At 44.9% G+C, this 25,012-nt stretch overlaps 1 protein-coding gene across 1 annotated transcript in view; it reads right to left on the bottom strand.

The window, feature by feature from the left end:
- The window catches only part of LOC135504589 (semaphorin-3G-like), a 58,520-nt gene that overhangs the window by 10,252 nt on the left and 23,256 nt on the right, over positions 1 to 25,012 (bottom strand). Inside the window, exons 3-5 of the mRNA XM_064923305.1 lie at positions 20,818 to 20,880; positions 10,711 to 10,830; positions 1,132 to 1,222 (exon numbers count right to left, since the gene is read on the bottom strand). Coding sequence (XP_064779377.1) covers positions 1,132 to 1,222; positions 10,711 to 10,830; positions 20,818 to 20,880 — 274 coding nt within the window. The remainder of the gene's footprint in view (positions 1 to 1,131; positions 1,223 to 10,710; positions 10,831 to 20,817; positions 20,881 to 25,012) is intronic.

The raw sequence follows: 25,012 nt of genomic DNA, 5'->3' as shown, positions 1-25,012 counted from the left end.
TGTGTGTGTGTGTGCGTGCCTGTGCGTGTGCGTGTGCGTGTGCGTGTGCGTGCCTGTGCGTGTGTGTATGTGTATGTGTCTATGGCTCCAATGATCGTATCCCAGCCAAGGAGCTGAATTGTAATAGCAGAGACAGTGGGGATGCCTTACACCCCTGAGTATGCACAAACAGATAGGCAGTCTGGGGCCTAGTTCCACCGCGTTCTGAGCTGTGTGATTAATACAGACTTTGGCTCCACCGAAAGGCAATAGCTTCTTATGATAGCTGACCCCAGAGATAGCGGAGATGCAGAGATACATCAGGGCTTATGTGTGTGTTTGTGAGGAGGAGGGAAGGAATAAGGGTGTCTGACCTCCATGTCCTCCTCCTGCCAAAGAGCTCTCTTTGCAAACGTGGAACTCAACGGCCATGACAAATATGCTCTCTCTCTCTGCCTCTGTCTCTGTCTCTCTCCCTCTCTCTCTCTCTCTCTCTCTCTCTCTTTCTCTCTCTCTCTCTCTCTCTCTCTCTCTCTCTCTCTCTCTCTCTCTCTCTCTCATCTACCCATTGAAACCCCGAAATAAAAAGTTTGACAGCAGCAACTCCTTCATCCTGACTAGAAGGTCCCTTCAGAAGGAACAGAGAGGATAATATATGTGTGGGATGCAACAGTGTAAAACATGTACGTAACTTGCATCTGCATTATGTTAGTGTGCGTGTCTATGTTTAGTGTGGGTTTTTTCCACGCTAGCTTCACACAGTGTATGTGAGTGAGCTTTGGTGGAATACTGTATGTCTTTGTTTTTGTAGGGTTATTTGTCTGTATATCAGTGTATCAGTCCAATGTTCTGCTGGGCCTTTGGCCGTCCCTGTGTGTCTGCCTGCCAGATGAAATGCATCTTGGGACAGATCCTCAGGTTTGTGGGGTTCAGGCGTAAAGTGGATCGAGGCGGGGTGGGAAGACACACACACGCACTACTTTTCACCCCGGCATGTCGATGCAATACGTCACTTATTTCACGAGCGAAATGTCGAATGACAACAAAAGAGGAACACCCTCGCTGCAGTGTATCTCCCAGAGCCAATAACCTCTCTCCGCTTGTAGCACTGAAATAAACACACTATGTAACAACAAAGAGGACAGGACCTACCAATAAAGGTGCTCGCAAAGGGGAGGCTGGGGTCGTGAGGAACCTTCCCCCGTCCGTTCTCCACATTGGTAGGGTCCATGGTGAAAACATGCTGTTAGGGGGGAAAATAGAGAGAAAACATGGGGTTAGGAAAAAGTCAGACAGCACATATTATGAGAATATGATTTGAATGTTTACCTTTATGCGCCCTGAGGCAAACTGGCTTCAATTCCTGAACTAATTGTAAGTGTTTCAACCTTTAGATACAGCGCATCGCTCTTGTACGTCATCAAATAAAACACTTAATTGAATGCATCTCTGGGCCCTAGTATGGTAGTGACTCTTTGACTGTGGTGATGTCATCAGTGAGGGACAGGACAGGGGTAAAACACAGGGAGAGTGTGGACACATATAGACAGGCTGGACGACAGGATGAGCTCCAAGTGAATCAGGACCCAGATGAATGTCCTCCCTGTGAACTCTCCACTAGTCTCCAGCTCTGGGTGTAAGTTCCTAAGTACAGACAATAGGAGCATTGTGGTCCTCTGGTTGTATGACATTGAAGTCAGCAGGATAAAAATACACTTACTAACGCAACGCCCAACATTATGATAAAATAACGCTGTATTTCCTTGATTTAATATCTCTTTCCAGTAAGTGCCCTTCCCTTGGCTTCGGCACATGCAGCCCAGCTAGCACATTTGATTCCTTGGAAGTCGTGGGAACGTGCGTTTTAGGTTTCACGTTGGTTCTGGGAATGAAGCCATACGTTTCCTGACGGATAAAACATTTATTTTTAAGCGTTAGGAGAACATAAGTGGAAAATGTTGCCTGTTCTGAGAACGTTCATTTTTAGGTTGCAGGGAGGTTCTAAGAATGTTTTACTATGGTTCCCTGAAAGGTTTCCTGGGATGTTTTATTAACGTTCTGAGAACGGAATTTGTAGGTTATTTGAAGGTAATTAAATAATGTTCTGAGAACATTCTCTGAATTCTGTGAACGTTTTTAATGAAATGTAAAGGTTATTTAGATTTTTCTCTTCTTTCACTGAATGTTTCAATGACACTTTATAACCCTGCTAGCTTAGGTTAACTGTTTAGAACTACACAGATAGGATACATGGAAATTAATTTGCTTAATCATGAAAACACATTTATTTGACTCTGGGGAAGTAGATAAAGGGTCACATTTCCAAAATCCCAAAGTATCTCTGTAAAGGTCCAATACAGCCATTTTTATCTTAATATCAAATCATTTCTGCTCAATAATTAAGTACCTTACTGTGATTGTTTTCAATTAAAATGGTCAAAAAGAAACAAAAATAGCTACTTAGCAAAGAGCTATTTATCAAGCAAGATTTTTGCTAGGACTATCTGGAAGTGGTCTGAGTGGAAAGGGGAAAACTGAAAACTAGCTGTTATTGTCAGAGAGGTTTGGTACTCTCCAAAACTCCATCCCACTAAAACAGGCTGAAACTCTTACACTAAAAGGTCATTATTATAATGTTCACAATTCCACAGTGTTATTACGACCTCATAGTGTGGAAATATACACTGAGTGTAAGACAACATTAGGAACACCTGCTCTTTCAATGACATAGACTGACCAGGTGAATCCAGGCGAAAGCTAAGATCCCTTATTGATGTCTCATGTTAAATCCACTTCAGTCAGTGTAGATGAAGGAGAGGAAACCCTCTAGAGTTTTAGCCCTGTCTAAGTTGAGGGGGTGGGGAGGTGGGGGGGGGGGGTTCTAAGCTAACATATAGAATTGTTTTAAGATGGTCATGACAAGGATAATTTAGCTATTTGATTTTGAATTTTAAGACAACTCAAGGTATCAAAAAATCTATATTGATGAAACATTGAATTACTGCTAGTAGCCCAAAGAAATGCATTGAATAACAGATTCACTACACGGAACAACAGATAGTCCCCCAAAGTGTCGATCCTACAGTATATCTGAGATAAGAAAGACCAGGAAACAATTTTTATGTTTTTTTTTTACATGTATTTAACCCCTTATTTTAGGCACTAAACTATCTCCATATATACTGTACAGTACTTCCAATCATTTTTTAAAATGAGTACCGGGGACCTTCAGACAAGTCTTATGGGGTTGTGAGCAAAACAACTGACAGGTACGTGTTCGTGAGAGTCTCACCTTTCCACCGAGGGGCCGTATTAGTGTGTAGCCCAAACTGTCCGGACGCTGCAGACAGAAGTTGGCTGAAGAGGCTGTGCCCGACTTCACACAAGTCCCGCTCGCGGGGTCGCAGAGCAAAACGGAGAACGCCATCGTGTTTGTGAGAGTCGAGAGGGATCATCATCGTTTCTAGGCCAAACCGTTCGGGCGCTTTAGACGTTTCCATGAGAAGATTGATTTTCCGGAGGTCTTACGGTCTTGACAAACACACCGCTTTCACTGCAGATGCCGAATGGCGACATCGGCGGACGCGGTGGATGGCGATGCAGCACCATGCAAAAATAAAACCAGATATCTCCAGCTTAAACAAACGGATTTTGATGAGGATGATTTTATTATGCTAATTTGGTTTGCGGGGGAGGGGGGGCTGGTGGAAATTATAGGAGAAGGGTTCAAGAAGGATTTTTGAGACAATTGAGAAATGGATTGAGAGTGAATGGGTAACACAAAAGATTCAAGTTCCTTTGAACGGGGTATGTTAGTACTAGGTTTGAGTGTGTCAAGAACTGCAATGCCACTGGGGTTTTTCACGTTCAACGGTTCCCCGTGTGTATCAAGAACGGTCCACAACCCGAAGGATATCCAGCCAACTTGATACTGTGGGAAGCATCGTAGTCAACATGTGCCAGCATCCTCGTGGAAGGCTTGACACCTTCGAGAGTCCATGGCCCGGAATGTATACAGTGTTAATTAACATTCTTCCACCGATTGTAGAATGTTACTAAAATTTTCTGAAATTTCCACAGAAGAACGTTGTTCCTTAACGTTCTCTGAATGTTCTGAGAACATGCCTTTAAATAGAATCATGAAGAAGCCTGTTGGAAACGTTATGCTGAAGTACTGAACTCCCTAAGAAACATATGGTTCTCAGAATGTTCTGTGCTAGCTGGGTATCCTGCACAATTGTATGCAAAATAACCATAGCACAATTATGCTCTCACCAAGGTCTAAGAAACATATGGTTCTCAGAACTCAATGTGCTAGCTGGTAGGGATTCCCAGAGGTACTATGCCACCTCTACTTGCCCATAAAGTGTCACAGACGCTCAGTGAGGAGGATGTGAGGTTGAAGGTTGACTCTGATCTCCACAATGTGTCTTTCTATGGTTTCTGCATGCTGAATGTCAGGGCCTTGACTTCTAGGAAGGGTCACTATTAACAGTACAGTAATGTACAGTATACTGAATATGGGACAGTCCCAGGGTATGTAGTGGCCCCAGCAATGAGAGCAGCAGGTCAATAGTTCCCTCGCTAAGTCAGTAGTCTCTGTCTGTCTGTCTGTCTGTCTGTCTGTCTGTCTGTCTGTCTGTCTGTCTGTCTGTCTCTCTCTCTCTCTCTCTCTCTCTCTCTCTCTCTCTCTCTCTCTCTCTCTCTCTCTCTCTCTCTCTCTCTCTCTGTCTCTGTCTCTGTCTCTGTCTCTTTCTGTCTGTCAATTTTCAATTCACTTTATTGGCATGACGTAACAATGTAGATATTGCCAAAGCTTATTTGGGATATTTACAATATAAAAATGAGAATCAAAATTGTCAACGGGACAACAGTAACAACAATAACCAAGGGTCAAAATAACCATACATTCAACAGTAACAATAAGCATACAGTAGAGTACATGTGCAGGTTGATTGGTCTGTCAGACACTGTCCCTCATCTTATGGCAGGCAGCAATGCAGTGCGCTGCCAACCCACAGCTCTCTGCGTCCTCACCCAACAGGACGGGTAGCCATCAGAGAGGTCTTTGAAACCTTGAATAAGGGTTTCAAATTTGGGGAAATGACACTCTCTAATTGTTTTATATTTTTGACATTTTGTCAGGAAATGCAGCTCCATCTCAGGTTCTGCTGTTGTGCAGTGGTTGCACAGCCTTTCCTCTACAGGGAGCCAGGTTTTCCTGTGTCTACCCTTCTCAATGGCAAGGCTGTGCTCACTGAGCCTGTAACCATGGTCAAATATTTAGCCAGAGTGAAATGTCGATTTAGGGCCAGATAGCAGTGCATTTTGCTTTGTGTTTGTGCTTGTGTTTCCCAATAAGCAATATAGTTTTGTTTTGACTGTGTTGTAATTTGGTTTATCCTGATTGATTGGATGTTCTGGTCTTGAGGCTTCATTGTGTTAGTAGAACAGGTTTGTGAGCCCCAGGACCAGCTAGATGAGGGGACTCTTTTCTTTGCTCAGCTCTTGGCATTGCAGGGCTTGGTAATGATATGAGAGGGGGTCACTGTATTTTAAATGTTTCCAAAACTTAATTGCTCTTTTTTGAGTTTGTATTATTAGTGGATAGTGGCCTAATTCTGCCCTTCATGCATTGTTTGTAGTTTTCCTCTGGACATGTAGGAGAATCTTACAGAACTCTGCATGCAGTTTCAATGGGGTGTCTGTCCCATTTGATGAAATCTTGTTTTGCAAGTGGACCCCACACCTCACTGCCATAAAGTGGAATTCGTTCAATGACATATTCAATTAGATTTAGCCAAATTTTAGCCAATATTTCAATTTCAATTTGCTTTTTAATGGCGTAGAATGCCCTGCGTGCTTTCTCTCTCAGCTCATTCACTGCCTCATTAAGGTGTCCAGTTGAGCTTATTTTTAAACATAAGTAATTGTAGTGTGTGCAGTACTCTATATATTTTGTACCAATTGAGAACTTTGGTCTAATTCCCTGAGATCTGGATCTTCTCTGGAAAATCATTATTTTAGTCTTTTTGGGGTTTACTGCCAGGGCCCAGTTCTGGCAGTACTGCTCTAGCAGGTCCAGGCTCTGCTGTAGGCCATGTGCTGTGGGTGACAGCAGGCATAGGTCATTTGCAAAGAGTAGGCATTTAACTTCTAAATTGTGGAGACTAACACCAGTGGCTGAGGATTTTTCTAGAATAGTGGCCAATTCGTTGATGTAAATATTGAAGAATGCAGGGCTCAGATTGCAACCCTGATGAAGGCCCCGCCCCTGGTTAAAGAATTATGTTATTTTCTTGCCAATTTTAATGGTGCACGTATTGTCTCTCTCTCTCTATCTCGCTCTCTCTCTGTCTTCTCTGCCTGTCTGTCTCTGTCTCTCTCTCTCTCTGTCTGTCTCTGTGTATGTCACTCTCTCTCTGTCTCTGTGTATGTCACTCTCTCTGTCTCTGTGTATGCCACTCTCTCTCTGTCTCTGTGTATGTCACTCTCTCTCTGTCTCTGTGTATGTCACTCTCTCTCTGTCTCTGTGTATGTCTCTCTCTCTCTGTCTCTGTGTATGTCACTCTCTCTGTCTGTCTGTCTGTCTGTCTGTCTGTCTGTCTGTCTGTCTGTCTGTCTGTCTGTCACTCTCTCTCTGTCTCTGTGTATGTCACTCTCTCTCTCTGTCTCTGTGTATGTCACTCTCTCTCTCTGTCTCTGTGTATGTCACTCTCTCTCTGTCTCTATGTATGTCACTCTCTCTCTCTGTCTCTGTGTATGTCACTCTCTCTCTGTCTATGTCACTCTCTTTCTGTCTCTGTGTATGTCACTCTCTCTCTGTCTCTGTGTATGTCACTCTGTCTCTGTGTATGTCACTCTCTCTCTGTGTATGTCACTCTCTCTCTGTCTCTGTGTATGTCACTCTTTCTGTGTCTCTGTGTATGTCACTCTCTCTCTGTCTCTGTGTATGTCACTCTCTCTCTCTCTCTCTCTCTCTGTCTCTGTGTATGTCACTCTCTCCGTCTCTGTGTATGTCACTTCCTCTCTGTCTCTGTGTATGTCACTCTCTCCCTGTCTCTGTGTATGTCACTCTCTCTCTGTCTCTGTGTATGTCACTCTCTCCCTGTCTCTGTGTGTGTCACTCTCTCTCTCTCTCTCTCTCTCTCTGTCTGTCTGTCTGTCTGTCTGTCTGTCTGTCTGTCTGTCTGTCTGTCTGTCTCTCTCTCGGGTCTCTCTCTCGGGTCTCTCTCTCTGGTCTCTCTCTCTGGTCTCTCTCTCTGGTCTCACTCTCTCTCTCTCTCTCTCTCTGTCTCGCTCTCCCTTTAGCAAGCGGTACAGGATCTCTGCTGTTTCTCTCAGAGATCTAAATAAACACAGAAACACCAGATGTTACTCTCTGGGCATCACACTTCCAGTTCACAGTACTATCCACGCACACTAGACTCTTTTTGTATCAAATCAATTTAGTAATTATCGTGAGCAGACAATCTTCAAATTCCACTTATGTCTCTCCTCTGCTTTCTGAATCTTCATAATTCAATGTCACTTATCTTTTTCCCATAATCAACTGCTCTCAACCCTTTTCCCTTCCAATCCTTTATCTCTCCTCATTCTGATGTACAACTCTACCTTTGTCAGTCTCACATTCCCTCTCTCAATAATGGCTATTTTTGGCTATACCTCATTTGTCATCCTTACTCTTTCAGCAACTCTTGTTTGCCTCTCCCCGCCCTCTCTCTCTCTCTCTCTGTCTCTTTCTCTCCCTCTCTAGGCACTTCGTAGTTCTCTCTTTCTCTCTACCACCCCCCTCTCTCTCTCCCTTCCTCCTTCCCTCTGTGTTGACTCATGGTAGAGACAGGAGACTGGTGCTGGTCGTGTCTGCTGTTGATAAGAATGTCCAGGTCGTTCTCTACTCAGCCCTGCCAAGCCAAACAGCCCAACCACCCCACTACCGAGCCTGGGCCACTGACACACACAGACACACACACACACACACATATTCATGTGCACGCTAGCACACACACACATACGCTAAGCTACTCTCTCTCTCTCTTCTCCTTGGGTCAATGTGTCTGTCTTCATCCTCCAGCTCTTTTATCCTCCTTCTCTCACTCTCTTTCGCTCTACAAGTAAGAGTCTTCTGTCTCCTGTCTGCACCTACAACTTTTCCCATCTCCTTTCCTTCCTTTTCCAGCTTGCTTCCTCGCTCATGATCTCTTTAAGGCGGGACAGTGTGCGAAAGACGCACTCTCTGTCCTCTCCGCTCTCTGTCCATCCCTCACGTTGCCCACCACCACAGTCAGAACAGTAGGGAGACAGGAACCGAGCAATACGGAGATAGAAAGAGAAACATGGAAGGTAAAGAGGGGAATACAGGTAGAACGAAAGAGAGCAAGATGAGCCCTGGTTGAGACTCTGACGGTGACCGTGCCCTATCTCTCTGTGTGTGTGTGTGTGTGTGTGTGTGTGTGTGTGTGTGTGTGTGTGTGTGTGTGTGTGTGTGTGTGTGTGTGTGTGTGTGTGTGTGTGTGTGTGTGTGTGTGTGTGTGTGTGTGTGAGAGGCTGGAACCTCTGGATGTTGTCATCCCTCCAATGGGCTTTATTTTCCTAGCTCCAGCATGTGTGTGTGTGTCACTAGCACCAAGCCTACAAGGCACCCTGGGAGTTCATGCCACCCTACGGCGGGCAGCATCACGGGGAACCCTCCATTTGTTTGACCAGTCACTAACTCATTTTGGAACACACTCGTCTGTTTGCCTTCCCTCGCTTCTGAGGAGGTTGGTCGTGAACCTTCGAGGTCAGGCCGTGGGTGGGATGACCTTTGGCCCCTAGGGTGTTTCATCTCTGTTCCAGTCCTCCCCAGGATAGGCCTGTGGTCAGCTGCTTTCTGTCACCCCTCAATATGACTCAGACTAGAGACAAGGGGCGGTCTTACTCCTAAACACACACACACATATATATATATATGTGTGTGTGTGTCAGGTTATATATATATATATATATATATATATATATATATAAAACCTGACCCGCAATCAATTCACACCTTAACACACTGTTCATGTGTTGCACGTTTTTCGTCATAATATTGTTTTGAATGTTCATTTTAGGACTGACGCCTGACTGAGCGTTGTACTCAATGCAGGCTCAATGGGTTCTGACAGAGATTTAATCTAAAGTGCATTACTGTGGCTTGGAAACATGACGACATTTCATTGCTCTCTATTTCTGCCGGAATTTGCTAGCTAACGTTAGCATTGTTAGATATTTCTGACCAACTTTTCGTGCTAACGTTAGCAGTGCTAGCTATTTCTGACCAACTTTTCTAGCTAACATTAGCATTGCTAGATATTTCTGACCAAAATGTTCATTTTTTTTTTCTTTTTCTTTTCATGGCAACATTGCAATCTCTCTAAAGTAATAGCAATGGCAGAGTTGCTCTCTCCTAATTATTTGTCTACTTTAGCAACGTCATCATATTTCCAGACCACTGTAGAGTAAACTTGACAAAACAGTCATTAGCCCCTGTTCAGAAAGACTTGGCATTAACCGAGTATATATATTGTGTATTGTTCCCAGTGTCATTGTGAACTTGTCAGAGCCAGTAACTAAGACCTAGATAATTTTTTATGGAGTGTCATAAACCAAAAGACCCAAACCGCAACGAGGATGATGAATGTGGAGAGAGGGCCAACATGGCAGAACACACAACCCTCCCTACTATTAACCCAGCAGCCCCCACCCTAACTACCAACATAGCCAACACACACACACACACACACAGCAGCTCCCTGCCTATAGCTATACACTCCTTGCCTCATATCACACATTGTTGGTGTCACAACCTCCTTCCCTCAACTTCAATAGCTGGCCCCCTCACCAACCCTCCACGACCAGTCTGACCCCCTCCTGCTGGGTGAGGTACACAGGCACTTTCTGCAGCTCTGTGGGCCCTGTGGAGGGAGATCTAGCTAGCGTCCTGCTTTAAATGGGTCCTTTCACCACATACAGGCCCTTTACACAGGGCCTCACACCAGGGCGGCAGGGGCCCCGCAGGGCAGCTGCATTCTGGAGCACAACCCTGGGCCCCTGAGTCCACAGCTTGGAGCCCTGAGCCTGGAGCCAGAGTACTGAACGTTGCTGAGGGCTACAGCCTGCAGTCTCTTTCTGTGTAAGGGAGGGAGAGAGACTGAGATGACGCCGAGAGAGAGAGATAGAGATAAAGAGTTAGACTGAGAGAGAGTGAGAGAGAGAGAGAGAGAGAGAGAGAGAGAGAGAGACTGAGAGAGACTGAGAGAGAGTTAGACAGAGAGAGAGAGAGAGAGAGAGAGAGAGAGAGAGTGTGAGGGAAAGAGACCGTGATAAAGACACCACTGTGTTCGTAGACTGGGCACAATTAGACAGTATAAGGTATTAAATGCTGTCAAATATATGGAGAAACAGACGGAGTAGTTGGCGCTGCCACGGGCACAATATGCCAGGTCTACCATACGGTGAGTAGGAAGAAGCCGCCAAGTTAATGGGAGTCAATGGGAGTCACATCAGCATAAGGTCAGAGTTTGCTAACACAGACCAGACAGCCTCATCTGAATACTGGCCGCTGAAGGAGAGAGTATGCAGAGCAAAACCAGGGTGACTGATACCCAGTCAACTCATCCATCAAAGTCTGTGTGTGTGTGTGTGTGTGTGTGCGTGCATGTGTGTGTGTTTGTGTGTGCGTGTGTGTGTTATGCAGTGTGGTCTTACCTCTCCACGGTGGCCCACGTACACGTAGGCACACATGGGCTGGAAGGCACCCGTACCACAGGCCAGCAGGTGGGTGCGGTTATAGGGCTGCAGCAGGCGCACAAAGTTGCCACACTCTGTCTGTGAACACACACATCAAAATACATAGTACAACATTAAACTGTCATCCAATTTCGGACAATTTTACTTGAGGGGTTTGCATAGAACAACCCATTTTTATTTTAACAAAGACCATTGATTCCACATATTAGCAAATAAGGGCTGTGAACAAGAGTTGAAAAGGTGAAATACAATAATAATAACAACAATAAACTTCAACAAACACTGGGCTTTTCAGATCTTTCCCACAGCCAAAGACAGAGCCACAGGGAGAGATCATCGAGAAGAGAGAGAGAGAGGAGGAGGAGAGGGGAGAGAGAAGAGAAAAGAGAGTGAGAATAAGAGAGGGATTGTAGAGAGAGACAGAGGAAACTAGAGATCTGGAGAGAGAGTGCAAGAGTGCGAATGGGACGAGAGAAAGAGGGATGCGAGAGAGAAAGAGAGAATTATAGAGCCCCACAGGAAGAGTAGGGCACAGCTGTATCCTGTTCTTGCCGAATCACAATAGGAGCTGAGGAGTGGTGTCACGGTGACGAACAGGAAACCAGCCAAGAGTGTCACTGCCCTAGGGTAACAGGGTCAAACTCATCCGCTAAGCCACAGAGTGTGTGCGCGCGTGTGTGCGCGTGCGTGTGTGTGTGTGTGCGTTTCTCTCGAAGACTGCCGGCCAGTCAAGCCTGCTGTGATTGCTTCCTGAAGTACTTGGGAAGAGCCACATAAGGATTGGAACACGCCATCTCAGAGACAGGAGCCAAATCATTTCCAGAGATATGGGTTCGATTGCTCATTACAGAGAGGCTTCTCCAACTCCAACAAGATGGGTGCTGTGTTGGCGCGTATGGTGTATTCCACATAAACAACACTACACACATTCAGCGTGCTCTCCATTGGGTGAATGCATTCCCATTGGGCTACTATTATAACTGTATATCGTTTAATAATGAGTTAGACAATTATTAGCACATAATATTGAGTGTGTAACAGACAGGCAGGGTGGTAGGGTAATACCATCGGGATTAAGATGTTTATACTGAGGGAGGGAGCCATCTTTGAAGAGCTGTTTTCAGTGTAAACAGAATGCGGTGACATGATAGCAGTCCGCGCTGTTAACACTGGCAGGAAATAAAGACCATCGCTGATGGAAATACACTCACAGAGCCGTAACCAGAGTCTGAGTTTTAGTGAGATCCGGACAACTCTAAAAAATGCTATTTAGAGAACAGGAAAAACGAGCAAAAATGTCCCCAGCCATTATCACATTGGTTGCTCTCGCTCCATTCACCTCAGTCGATCTAAAAACACATAGCCTATTAAGCTATACAATTAGCCGCTACACATGAACTCATATTAACTCAGCACCGGGACTAAAACCTAGAATTTAATATGTACAGAGGGATTTGTCCATGATAACTACAAGTGTAGATAGCTGACTAGACTAATCTACCAATCTCAAAATGTTCTACTGACACGGGCTAATTGACTGACTGTCAGTGAGTGGCATATAACAAGAGGAAAATTGCCGATGCACAAAAATACGTTTTGAAATGGCACCTTGTCGTATTACCTCGTATTATTATTGTATCAACAGTAAGTTGAGACCCCAACTGAGTCCCTACATTTAAAAAAATATATGTACGTATTGGTCCGGACCTCGGTGTCCTCATATGTAGTTAAGGACAGGAACACACACACACACAGGCGTGCACAGAGACACACACACACACACACACACACACACACACACACACACACACACACACACACACACACACACACACACACACACACACACACACACACACACACACACACACGCACACACACAGAGGCATTTCAAAGCTGTTTTGGAAACAGCAGGATTTCTCAGTCTGTCCAAGTCTCCGTGGTCCACACAGCTGGAGCCTCATAAAGAAGAGGGCCAGATGACAACTCAAGGGATGTGAACATTGATAACTGAGACGGACACACACGACGGTAACCACGGCTACACCAGATTCCCACACAGGCCCTGAGATACCAGCTTAAACGTGCGCACAATCAGACGTGCTTGACTCCTAAAGTTGAGTTGAAAAAAAACGTGCCTTTGGGCGCTGTAGCCCTGCAGAAGTTTTTGATGCCAGTAAGCTCAGACAGACTGTAAGCCTGTAAGCGATCCACAGTGTCGGTCTTGGGAATTTGTCTTGGGAATCAGAGCACTGGGGTGAGAGTTGCTTATTGGTTTGTAGATAAATAAGTCACTTCCACGATTGTACCCATGTCAGTAAGGCTGTACCCCCGAGTGGTGCAGCGGTCTAAGGCACTGCAGCTCAGTGCTAGAGGCATCACTACAGACACCCATTGCCCTTGATTCTAAGCAATGTTGTGCTGCTATTTCTATTGACTTGGCCAAAGCTTTTGATAGACTATTCCATTCTCGTGGGTCGGCTAAGGAGTATTGGTGTCTCTGAGGGGTCTTTGGCCTGGTTTGCTAACTACCTCTCTCAAAGAGTGCACTGTATAAAGTCATAAAATCTGCTGTCTCAACCACTGCCTGTCACCAAGGGAGTACCCCAAGGCTCGATCCTAGGCTCCACGCTCTTCTAAATTACATCAACAACATAACTCAGGCAGTAGGAAGCTCTGTCATCCATTTATAGAAAGATGATACAGTCTTATACTCAGTTGGCCCCTCCCCGGATTTTGTGTTTAACAACAAAGCTTTCTTAGTGTCCAACAAGCTTTCTCTGCCCTTAACCTTGTCCTGTACACCTCCAAAACAATGGTCATGTGGTTTGATAAGAAGAATGCCCCTCTCCCCACAGGTGTGATTACTACCTCTGAGGGTTTAGAGCTTGAGGTAGTCACCTCATACAAGTACTTGGGAGTATGGCTAGAATGTATACTGTCCTTCTCTCAGCACATATCAAAGATGCAGGCGAAGGTTAAATCTAGACTTGGTTTCCTCTATTGTAATCGCTCCTCTTTCACCCCAGCTGCCAAACTAACCCTGATTCAGATGACCATCCCACCCATGCTAGATTACAGAGACGTAATTTATAAATCGGCAGGTAAGGGTGCTCTTGAGCGGCGAGATGTTCTTTACCATTCAGCCATCAGATTTGCCACCAATGCTCCTTATAGATCACTGCACTCTATACTCCTCTGTAAACTGGTCACCTTTGTATACCCGTCCCACTGGTTAATGCTTATTTATAAAACCCTCTTAGGCCTCACTCTCCTCTTATCTGAGATATGTACTGCTGCCCCCATCCTCCAGATACAACACCCGTTCTGCCAGTCACATTCTGTTAAAAGTCCCCAAAGCACACACATCCCTGGTCGCTCCACTTTTCAGTTCGCTGCAGCTAGCGACTGGAACGAGCTGCGACAAACACTCAAACTGGACATTTTTTTCTAAATCTCTTCATTCAAAGACTCAATCATGGACACTCTTACTGACAGTTGTGGCTGTTTCATGTGATGTATTGTTGTCTCTACCTTTTTGCCCTTTGTGCTGTTGTCTGTGCCCAATAATGTTTGTACCACGTTTTGTGCTGCTGCCATGTCGTGATGCTACCATGTTGCTGTCGTGTTGTGTTGCTACCATGCTGTGTTGTCATGTTTTGCTGCCATGCTATGTTATTGTCTTATGTCTCTCTTTATGTAGTGTTGTGATGTCTCTCTTGTCGTGATGTGTGTTTTGTCCTATATATTTTTAAATCTATTTTATCCCAGCCCCCGTCCCCGCAGGAGGCCTTTTGCCTTTTGGTAGGCCGCCATTGTAAACAAGAGTATGTTCTTAACTGACTTGCCTAGTTAAATAAAGGTTAAATAAAAATAAAATACAAAAATGGGACATATGTGTCTGCTGGAGAGGGTTAATGAAATTAGGGGTCATGGGGTTGCGACCTGTGAGGGAGGCCATCATAAAGCAAACACTTTAGGTGTTAGTCAGGGGTCAACTAGCGGGGTCACACAGCACCATTAGACAGCCGCTTCCCCTCCATTAGCCAGTTAATAAAATACCCTCACACACACACACACACACACACACACACACACACACACACACACACACACACACACACACACACACACACACACACACACACACACACACACACACACACACACACACACACACACACACACACACACGTGCCTCTAACTCCCATCCTCATCCTCCATCCCCCCACAGTCAATGGAAGGTAGTAGTATGCACATCCTACAGCTCCAAGCCACAAACACATACTGTATAAGCAGTGCTTAATTTATTAATCAGAAGGTTCCGGAAGAGAAAGTCAACTGTGAGAGGGGGTGACCTGGGGCACTCTTAGGTACCGGAACGCATGCAAAATCACCTTCATTGTAAAGCATTGCATGCATAGCCTCGCATTTGCATAATGGCATAGAGCCATAGAGTAGAGACTCTAGCAAAAGTGGGAACCATATAAACCCATTTCATGCAATTCTACATAATTTCACGGCTGGAGACTTTAGCAGAGTATTTTTTAATACTGCACAAAAATGATATAAAAGACAGGCTACTTTTACACTGACAAACTGAGATCAATAAAAATGACCTCGTCTTGAATCCGTCAATAGTCTAGGAGTCCGGAGAAACACATATTGTACAATAGGAAGAGGAAATTACATTCTAAACAAGCTTTCCAGTTTCACTGACTCACCCAATGACTCGCAGCTCACTCACCGGTGATGCACTCATACCAAAAGCCTATCTCTCGCTTGTTTCACCTTGTAAAACAGTGCTGTTTGCTCAATAGGCCTATTTGGAATTTTATAAAATATTTTGGTAGCCTACAGACAGATTAGAGTCCTCTCTTTTCAGCGAGAGTCATTTGTTTTCCCCGATTTGATTTGAAATATTGCGAAAGGCCTGTTTTGGCTGGGTTCTGTTTGCTGACAGATTTGTTTTCCGACTGTAGGCTATGCCTTGATTGGGCTACACACAATCCACAGTTAGGCTATATATAAAAAAAATATGGCTATTGATCCTCCGTGGCTAAACTGTAGGCCTAATCTTGGTGTAGTATTCTGAATGATTTCATTCCTTTCTGAACAGACAGCAGTAATTCTAGAACTATTGGCAAAAACAGTTCCATTGATGAGTGGTGCTGCGGCACCTCCAGCACCACTCCAACACAGCTGTGATAGTATAAGGAAATAAATGATGAAGTGCAACTCCGGAGAGGTGAGAGCTGCAGGCTGAGGTCATTCAGAGCAAAGAGAGAGAGGGAGGGGGCCTAAACATCAGCACCACAGGTAACTTCCACAAAGCTGTGAACGATCTGAGAGACAAGGCAAGAAGGGCATTCTATGCCATCAAAAGGAACATAAATTTCAACATACCATTTAGGATTTGGCTAAAAATACTTGAATCAGTCATAGAGCCCATTGTCTTTTATGGTTGTGAGGTCTGGGGTCCGCTCACCAACCAAGACTTCACAAAATGGGACAAACACCAAATTGAGACTCTGCACGCAGAATTCTGCAAAAATATCCTCCGTGTACAACGGAGGACACCAAATAATGCATGCAGAGCAGAACTAGGCCGATACCCACTAATTATCAAAATCCAGAAAAGAGCCGATAAATTCTATAACCACCTAAAAGGAAGCGATTCCCGAACCTTCCATAACAAAGCCATCACCTACAGAGAGATGAACCTGGAGAAGAGTCCCCTAAGCAAGCTGGTCCTGGGGCTCTGTTCACAAACACAAACACACCCTACAGAGCCCCAGGACAGCAGCACAATTAGACCCAACCAAATCATGAGAAAACAAAAAGATAATTACTTGACACAGTGGAAAGAATTAACAAAAAAAACAGAGCAAACTAGAATGCTATTTGGCCCTACACAGAGAGTACACAGTGGCAGAATACCTGACCATTGTGACTGACCCAAAATTAAGGAAAGCTTTACTATGTACAGACTCAGTGAGCATAGCCTTGCTATTGAGAAAGGCCACCGTAGGCAGACATGGCTCTCAAGAGAAGACAGGCTATGTGCTCACTGCCCACAAAATGAGGTGGAAACTGAGCTGCACTTCCTAACCTCCTGCTCAATGTATGACCATATTAGAGAGACATATTTCCCTCAGATTACACAGATCCACAAAGAATTCGAAAACAAATCCAATTTTGAAAAACTCCCATATCTACTGGGTGAAATTCCACAGTGTGCCATCACAGCAGCAAGATTTGTGACCTGTTGCCACGAGAAAAGGGCAACCAGTGAAGAACACACACCATTGTAAATACAACCCATATCTATGCTTGTTTATTTTATCTTGTGTCCTTTACCATTTGTACATTGTTAAAACACTGTATATATATATAATATGACATTTGTAATGTCTTTATTGTTTTGAAACGTCTGTATGTGTGATGTTTACTGTTCATTTTTATTGTTTATTTCACTTCATATATTCACTTTATATATTATCTACCTCACTTGCTTTGGCAATGTTAACACATGTTTCCCATGCCAATAAAGCCCTTGAATTAAATTGAATTGAGAGAGATCATAGAAAGTGAATGGCATTCTAGTCCTGTGAGAGATAAGAGGCTCTTCTCTCTCTCACCACGGCCACGGCTACGCGTTGGTCTCTAGGCTACAGTGTTTGCGCAAACCATAAACCCGGGCCGGCACAACCCGAATCAATTCTTAGAATATCAGGCATGGGCTGAAAATATCAATTTTCACATAAGCTACGTCTTTGTGAGGGGACTGGAGAATTGCCGAGTAGGCAACTCGAATGAACTCTGATCGTGTTTAATCACATGTTTACACAGATTCCCCCCATGTCACCAGAGGTAGGCAAAGAATGAAACAGTCCAAAACTGAGAGGTGCCCGGATCCTGTTCCGCTGGGATGCTCAAATTAAGCACCGTATATAAGGCTGTGAGCTATATATAATGGTATTACGAAGGAGACAAAGCCAGATTCCGACCACCAGCCTAGCAGCCTAGCCAGCGTTCTCCATTGAGAGGTCACTGTGGCAGAATGGTTAATAGGTTCAACAATAGGAACACATCACGGACCGGCTTTACACAACAGGCTAGCTGTTCAAACCAAGCCAAGCTGTCCAGTCAGTGCCAGCGTCTGCTTCGCTCCACTGTTTTTGTTTAATGGGAGGTCTCCCTGTCCAACACCTCTTGAGGGAGGGAGGGAGGGAGGACATTCAGAACACACACAAACACACACATTTTAGTGTCCAGCTGTGCAGATGACCTGCTCCATACACACTCACATGTCCCTGTATCCTTTGGCTTAACCAGTCCACAGTAATTGTGAACCAAGCCTTTATCTCTGCCAAAAACACACTCAAGGCCATTACTACCGATCAAACCCATTCACGCCCTGACTTGACTTTTCACCCTTTTGACTTCTGACACTGGGTTTTGTGTCTGTGCATGTCTGAGCCTTTGTCAGGTAGAGAAGAGGGTCAGAGAGTGCGCCCGATCAATAACCATCCTCTGAGTCCACAGACAGAGACACAACTGGGCCTGTCCACTGAATATTATGCACAGCCCTCAAAACAGGGGACCAACACAGACCTGAGAGCAACACAGACCTGAGAGCCTTTCTCATGGAGCCCGTAGTCTCAGAGGGCGGTGGAGGGGTTGTAATTCCGGTTGGGAGGAACTTGAGGTGTGAAGTGTTACAGATGTGACCCTGTACACACACCCCTAGCAGACACACACACACACACACACACACACACACACACACACACACACACACACACACACACACACACACACACACACACACACACACACACCTCCGTCACCTCCACCTCTCGGCCCTGTCGATGCAGTCACTGTTAATCCATCCCAGGGTGAATGGTGAAGCTGTGGCGTACACACACTCAAAAAGGCCCGTAAACACACACACCCCGTGTGGCCTCATGGGTCCAATGGGCCAGAAGTCATTACCATGGTCACACTCCCTAATGCTATCATGTTTCCACAGGAGAACACACGGACCTCTGCAGTCCACAGAGAGAGTGACGCTAGACACATGGGCCCCTCCACCTCTCGGAGAAACAATGTCACGGTAACAAAGACATTTTGCGTAAACCGCGGCATTCAAACGAGGCTCCAATGAAAATGAATGGGACTGTAGCGACTGTGTTGGTATCAAGATCCAGGGCGTAAACCACGTTTCTATTCATGCGTTGATTGGCATGGTACTGGACCAATAGTATTGGAGAAAAGTTGAAAAAACTGACCAACCCCGACGTCACGACGTAACGTACATTGTGCATTGTGCAACTCATTGTGTGTCGTACAGCCTCTTTAGTGCTTCTCTCGCAGATCAAAAAACAAGAAATGATCAAAGGCGAGTGTAATGGGGACTGTAAAGTGAATTACTCGCGAGTTCATCAATGGATAATCCAATCAATAGTTCATTTTCCGCGTCATAGCTGCGAGCCGCCATGACTCATGACAGCCGCGGCTTACTGGCGAAGATAACTTTAACGCCGCCCTAAAAACCTGATTCAAACCTTCAAAGAGGTTTCTAACGAGACATTATAGAAACTCTTTCTACTGTTTCATTTCCATTTTAGAGGTGATAAGTTGGACAAAAGCCTTTTTCCACACACACGACATATCTCCCCCTTTCCCTATCACTCAGTAGCTTTCGCTTCCCCACCCGCCATTTTGAAAAAGACCCGGCGGAGCTCCATTGCCTTCTTCAGTCATGCAGAGACAGACGGGGCAGCATGAAGGTCTCGTCATTGATTTTGCTGGAAAGCGGAGACGTTGTGCTTTACAATGGTATTCATGTTACAGCTGACCTGGAAGTATTACGTTTTTTGCGGTGCTAAAATAAAGCCAATAGTCCGGAACACTGTCGTGTGCGGGAAGTTTGTTAGTTATCGTTATCTCCAACACCACATGTCCAGGCCTCTGTCTATTTAACAGAACGATGGAGAGGACAAGAACCAAGTGCACTTGAATGGTGGACTGAATGAGTCTGGTGGTAGGTGAGCGCTACTGGGGCGCATGCGTGCTTCTCCAGGGGAATGGAATGGAGGTTTAACACACATACGCACCCCGACTCCCTTGGCACAGGTTAGATTGAGTTTCTGGAGGCCCAACTTTAAGGTCCTGCGTCGTAGCGCATAGCGACTGCTCGTCTCCCCTATGGACACCGGCTCACATACCTCGGCCCCTGCGGGATATTTCTCACTATGACGGGCAGAGGAAACGCGTAATAACTGCTGATATTGGATACCTCTCCTCACCTGCCACTTCAAACTCCACAATTACCTGTAGGGCCAGCATTGACGCCCAATGGGGGTCTTAACCCCCTTCCAACCCCCATCCACATCCACAGAGACCGATTAGTCCTGTTTAACAGGCCCAACCACCTAACCCGGACCAGATGCCGGGGCGGTTTCACTTTCAGTCGTTAGCCAAGACTTAGGGGACAGAAGTTATTAAAAATGGAACCGCTAGTGTCTTTACAGCATTTGTGTGGGGACTGGGGAGTGAAGAGCCGTCTTCTGATGGCTCATTAAAGATGGAATTACTGGTGTCCATGGTGCCGGATCCCAACTCTGGACACCTCAGCCACGTAGTCGGTGCTATTATTGTGCTCACCAGATCAAAGCAGCGTCTTCGCTTGGGAAAGATTCCAAATCTCATTCACTGGGCTGCTAAACAACTTTACTGTGCCCAGAGATGGTGGGATGGAGGGATGGACCATGGGACTATGGCTGTAGCTTGTAGGATTTAGGAAACGCGAGTGTTGACACAGCAAGCCGACCGTAGACGTCGATTCGCTGGTTAGATTCCTGGGGGCATGATCCAGATGGTGTTGTAGAATGTACAGTACAGTCAGGAAGGTGACTCTAGAACGTTGATTTCTAGATGATTGATAGAACAGGTGGATAGGCTAGGCAGGTGGAAACCACAGACGTGACATCATTAGGGGAAACAAGAAGTAGAGAGGCCACCTCAGAGTTGGATGGGTCTGACTTAGCCGTCACTCACCTGAGAATCCTTCCCTCTCTGGACACAGTCATCTTTGTTACCAGGCAACGGAGGCCAGTAGATCTACGGAGAGAGATGGGGAAGAGAAAGAGAGAGAGAGAGAGAGAGAGAGAGAGGTGGGGGGAGAGAAAGAGAGAGAGGGGGGAGAAAAAGAAATTGAGAGGAGGGGAGAGAAGGGGAGAGAGAAAGAGGGAGAGGTGGGGAGAGAGAGAAAGAGAGAGAACATGATACATGACATAAGATTGTACACAGCCTAAATCAGCAATATAACAACAGGAAATTAGAGCATGAGAACGATTATTGGCCCCTAGTTCATACAATTCAGAATTACTAGAACACATATGAAACCAAGTCCATCTCATTAACTCTTTGCTTCCCTTACAGTCCTCCACAGGCTAATCAATACTAATTGATGTGGGCGGGTCTAATATGGAACTGTAACCACAGTGTCGTCTTACAGGCCCTGGGGTTAATGTACAGTATGTTCTACATCATCAAACTCCAGCTCATTTAAGCCTGCATTTGGAAAGCTCCTCTTTGGCCATTGGCACCGTCAGATACTGTGTTGTGTATTACTGACTCACAGATGGCAATCTGAAACAACAGCCCTTGTGTGTGTGTCTCATTAACAAACATGCTCTGCTTTTCAGAAAGAGATATATGAAAGAGGATACACAGACAAGCAGTAACTTTCTGTGACGTGCACGACTCCCCTGCATGCCGCAATCGGTGTCCATGCGCTTTGTGCCCCTGCTCACATGCATTCACATGCACGCGCCTACGTACATTTGCACGTGCACGGATGGCAATTCATCTTTTAAGAGAGAAGACAGAGGCTGATACAGTTATTTTCTGTAACTCAGTTTATTATAGCGTGACGGCTATGGACAGGATTAGGGTCTCTTGTATAAATCACACTTTTACCGAGCCTGTCCAGGCCTTTTATAGTCTGGACATGGTTTCAGGCAATCTGATATTGAACACTGCACCATTCCTCAAATTGCCTGGATTCACATAGGAAGATGTCATCACCTCGGACTATGAACTCACAGCCTCTTCGTTTACATCATTCCAAACGTCCTGCTATTCCACCATGTCTGTGTCAGTGAACTATTGACCCTGTTTTCCTACCCATTAGACTTAAGCAAAGTAAATCTCATGTTTGTTCAAAATACACTCATTTTTATTTTATTCATCATAAAAAAAAATATAAAAAAGAACCTTTATTCAACCAGGGAAAGCCCATTGAGACCCAGAGTCTCTTTTTCAAGGGAGACCTGGCCAAGAAGGCCGCAAGAATCAATACATTACATCGTTAAAACATACAACAATACAACAACATGATCCAGCTTAAAAAAAAAGGCATTTTACACTCCTCCGTAACAGAGTTTCCCATCAACATTTTAAATTAATTCAGTGGCACTAACACATCTAGATGGAGCATGGAATGTAGATTTTTCCATGCCTCTGGTTCACACGAAGAGAAGGCAGTCTTGCCTAATACTGTGAATGTCCAGGGGACTTTAAGTAGCAACCACCTAGTAACTGCTGGTGGTGAAGGAGACCAGACTACAGAGATGAACACATACAAATGTATCTCTCTGTGCCTATAAAGTGAGGTCCAACCTACCATTTGGTACAATGTGCAATGGTGGGTGAGTGATTTGGCATTTGCAATAAAGCGCAAGGATGCATGATAAACAGAGTCCAGTCTCTGTAAGACGGAGGAGGCTGCATGCATATATGACAAGTCATCATAATCAATAACAGAAAAGTGGCCTGAACAAGTTGTTTAGGTTGTTTAGGTTCTCTGTGACTGCATTTCAATAGTAATCTGATTTGGACTTCCTGATCAAGCCTGTGCATTTGTTTCTTAGAGCTCTGAAGGAGGCCCAGTCAACAGGAACATTTGTGTGTCTAACTTGAGCCCAAGAGATATTTCTCTTTCTAATTCATTCTGCCAAGTTATCTGAAAAGCAGGGATTGTCCTTTCCACTGATTCTAAAGAGTCTTGTTAAAACAGAATAATTATGCCCCACCAACATTAGACAACTATACAGATTATTAAACAGAAATCCAGATGGCACTCTTTTGCTAAATGCAGAGATTATTATTATTATAGAGCTGACAAGGTACAAAATCTAGGCCGTCATTGAAAATAAGAATTTGTTCTTAACTGACTTGCCTAGTAAAATAAAGGTTAAAAAAAAAAAATAATAATAAAATAAAATAAAATAAAAAATGAACGTGTCAAGAGACACTACAGACTTTGTGGCACAGCAGAAAGAACAGCATGCCCCAGCTCCAGAGGTTGTGGGTTCCAATCCCAGGTGGGCTCATACTGGAAAAGTCAGTATGTGATATTGTCTTTGATGAAATCTTTTCGGACACTATTTTTGCTGAACGGCGGACCACTTACGTTAAAACCCCCAGATCATTGCGTTATACTTCCACGTTTATTTCACCTTGCCACGTTTATTTCACCTTGAGATAATGTTTTCACGTGTAGTTTCATGTTATCATATGTTGCTTTTACAAATGTAAAAAAAAAAAAAAAATATGTTTTATTGAACCCATAAGATCATGTGATCACATGTGAAGTTCATGTGGTTTTTCTGTAAGGGTCTTGATCCTGCCTATGTCCTAAGGGCAGGTGCCCTATGGCTCTGTAGAAACACATCTGGCAACCTCATTGACTATCCCATCTTACCACAGACTCAGAGAGGTTTACACCCAACCTTTATAACAACAGTTCACACCCAGCAGTCAAGACAGTCCTAGAATAGATACAAGCCCAGGCTCTTAAATAACATGTAACCCAAAGGCAATGGAACCAATGAGCGCGCCTTTAAGAATCCACCACATTTATCGCAGCATAAAACAAGTTTGCGCTTTATACACAAACACTCCTCGAGAAAGCAAAGCTCTATATCGAGCTGCAATCATTTCTGTTTACGCCAAAAGCACAAAGAGAGTAAAATATGTGGCACATTTACATGAGTTTAATAGGTATTCTGGTTGTTTTTTTCATTACCATTAAGACTGTATTGAAACAGTTCAACCATTTCCCGGTTATGATACGCCAACGTAGCTGTTGGAGCTATTAAGAAGTGGTGGTGGGCAGTGGGCTTTAGGCAGTGGGCTGTGGGCTGTGGGCAGTGGGCTGTGGCTGGAGCCACGGGAAAGAGGCTGAGAGAGGGGTTATGGAATTGGCCACCATCGGCTATGGAATTGACTATTCGCTTGAATGAAATAGCAAGCTTGTATCAATCGACATTTCTTTCGCTCAACCATTCTTTAACCTTGCCTACCCTCAGAGATGTATGGGGTTATTAGAGGCAGCTCACAGGCCAACCTGCTCTCTGTCACCTCATTTTCCCAACTCGTCCATGTTTGTTTCTCCTTGTCAAATTCTAGTGGACCCAGCCAGACTGAACGTAAGAGTTTATACATTACCAATAGTGAGTTGACTTTATAAATGGAGTCTAACAGTAAACTGGTACAGAGCAGGTTAAGCCTGATATACAGAGGTGATGAGGGAGGGGAGCAGAGGGCTTAGTCTATGATGGAGGACCAGGGTGAAGGCAAGATACAGGGGGATTTATGAATTCTAGAGGGAATGATATGTGAGGTGGAGGAGGAAGCTGGAGAAACCTGGGGCCAGGGTTAAGCTCTCCTGTACTCTCTCTCTCTCTGCACTCTCTCTCTCTAACTAACTCTCTCTCTCTCTCTTTCTCTCTAACTCTCTCTCTAACTCTCTCTCTGCACCCTCTCTCTCTCTCTCTCTCTCTCTCTCTCTCTCTAACTCTCTCTCTGACTCTCTCTCTCTAACTCTTCCTCTCTCTGCTGCCGTATCAGCTGGGAAACCACAGAGTGCTGATAAGAAGAGCCGCATTGAGACCAGTGTAAACTCTAGACTGGGATATGGATGGCAGACACAGGAGGCTGTTTATCACAGGCCGAATGAGGACACACACACACGTGCACATACACACACACACTGCTCAAGCAGCAGGTCCCACTAACTCAAACTGTGAAAGTGTTCATCTCTGCAGGGAATATGTAAGGAATCCCAGAGTTGGACTTGGATAAAAGGGAGCAGAGTGGTGATTTAGAGGCCGGTGGTGTTGGGAGTCCTGGTGTGATGTATATCTTCATGCTTCCAATGTAAGCCCAACCCCCAGTCAGCAACTTA

The sequence above is a fragment of the Oncorhynchus masou genome, chromosome 18 (assembly GCF_036934945.1).
Source record: "Oncorhynchus masou masou isolate Uvic2021 chromosome 18, UVic_Omas_1.1, whole genome shotgun sequence".
NCBI classification, from domain to species: Eukaryota; Metazoa; Chordata; class Actinopteri; order Salmoniformes; family Salmonidae; genus Oncorhynchus; species Oncorhynchus masou.
Note: the sequence above shows the minus strand (reverse complement) of the source record. Positions and strands in the feature narration are given on the sequence as shown.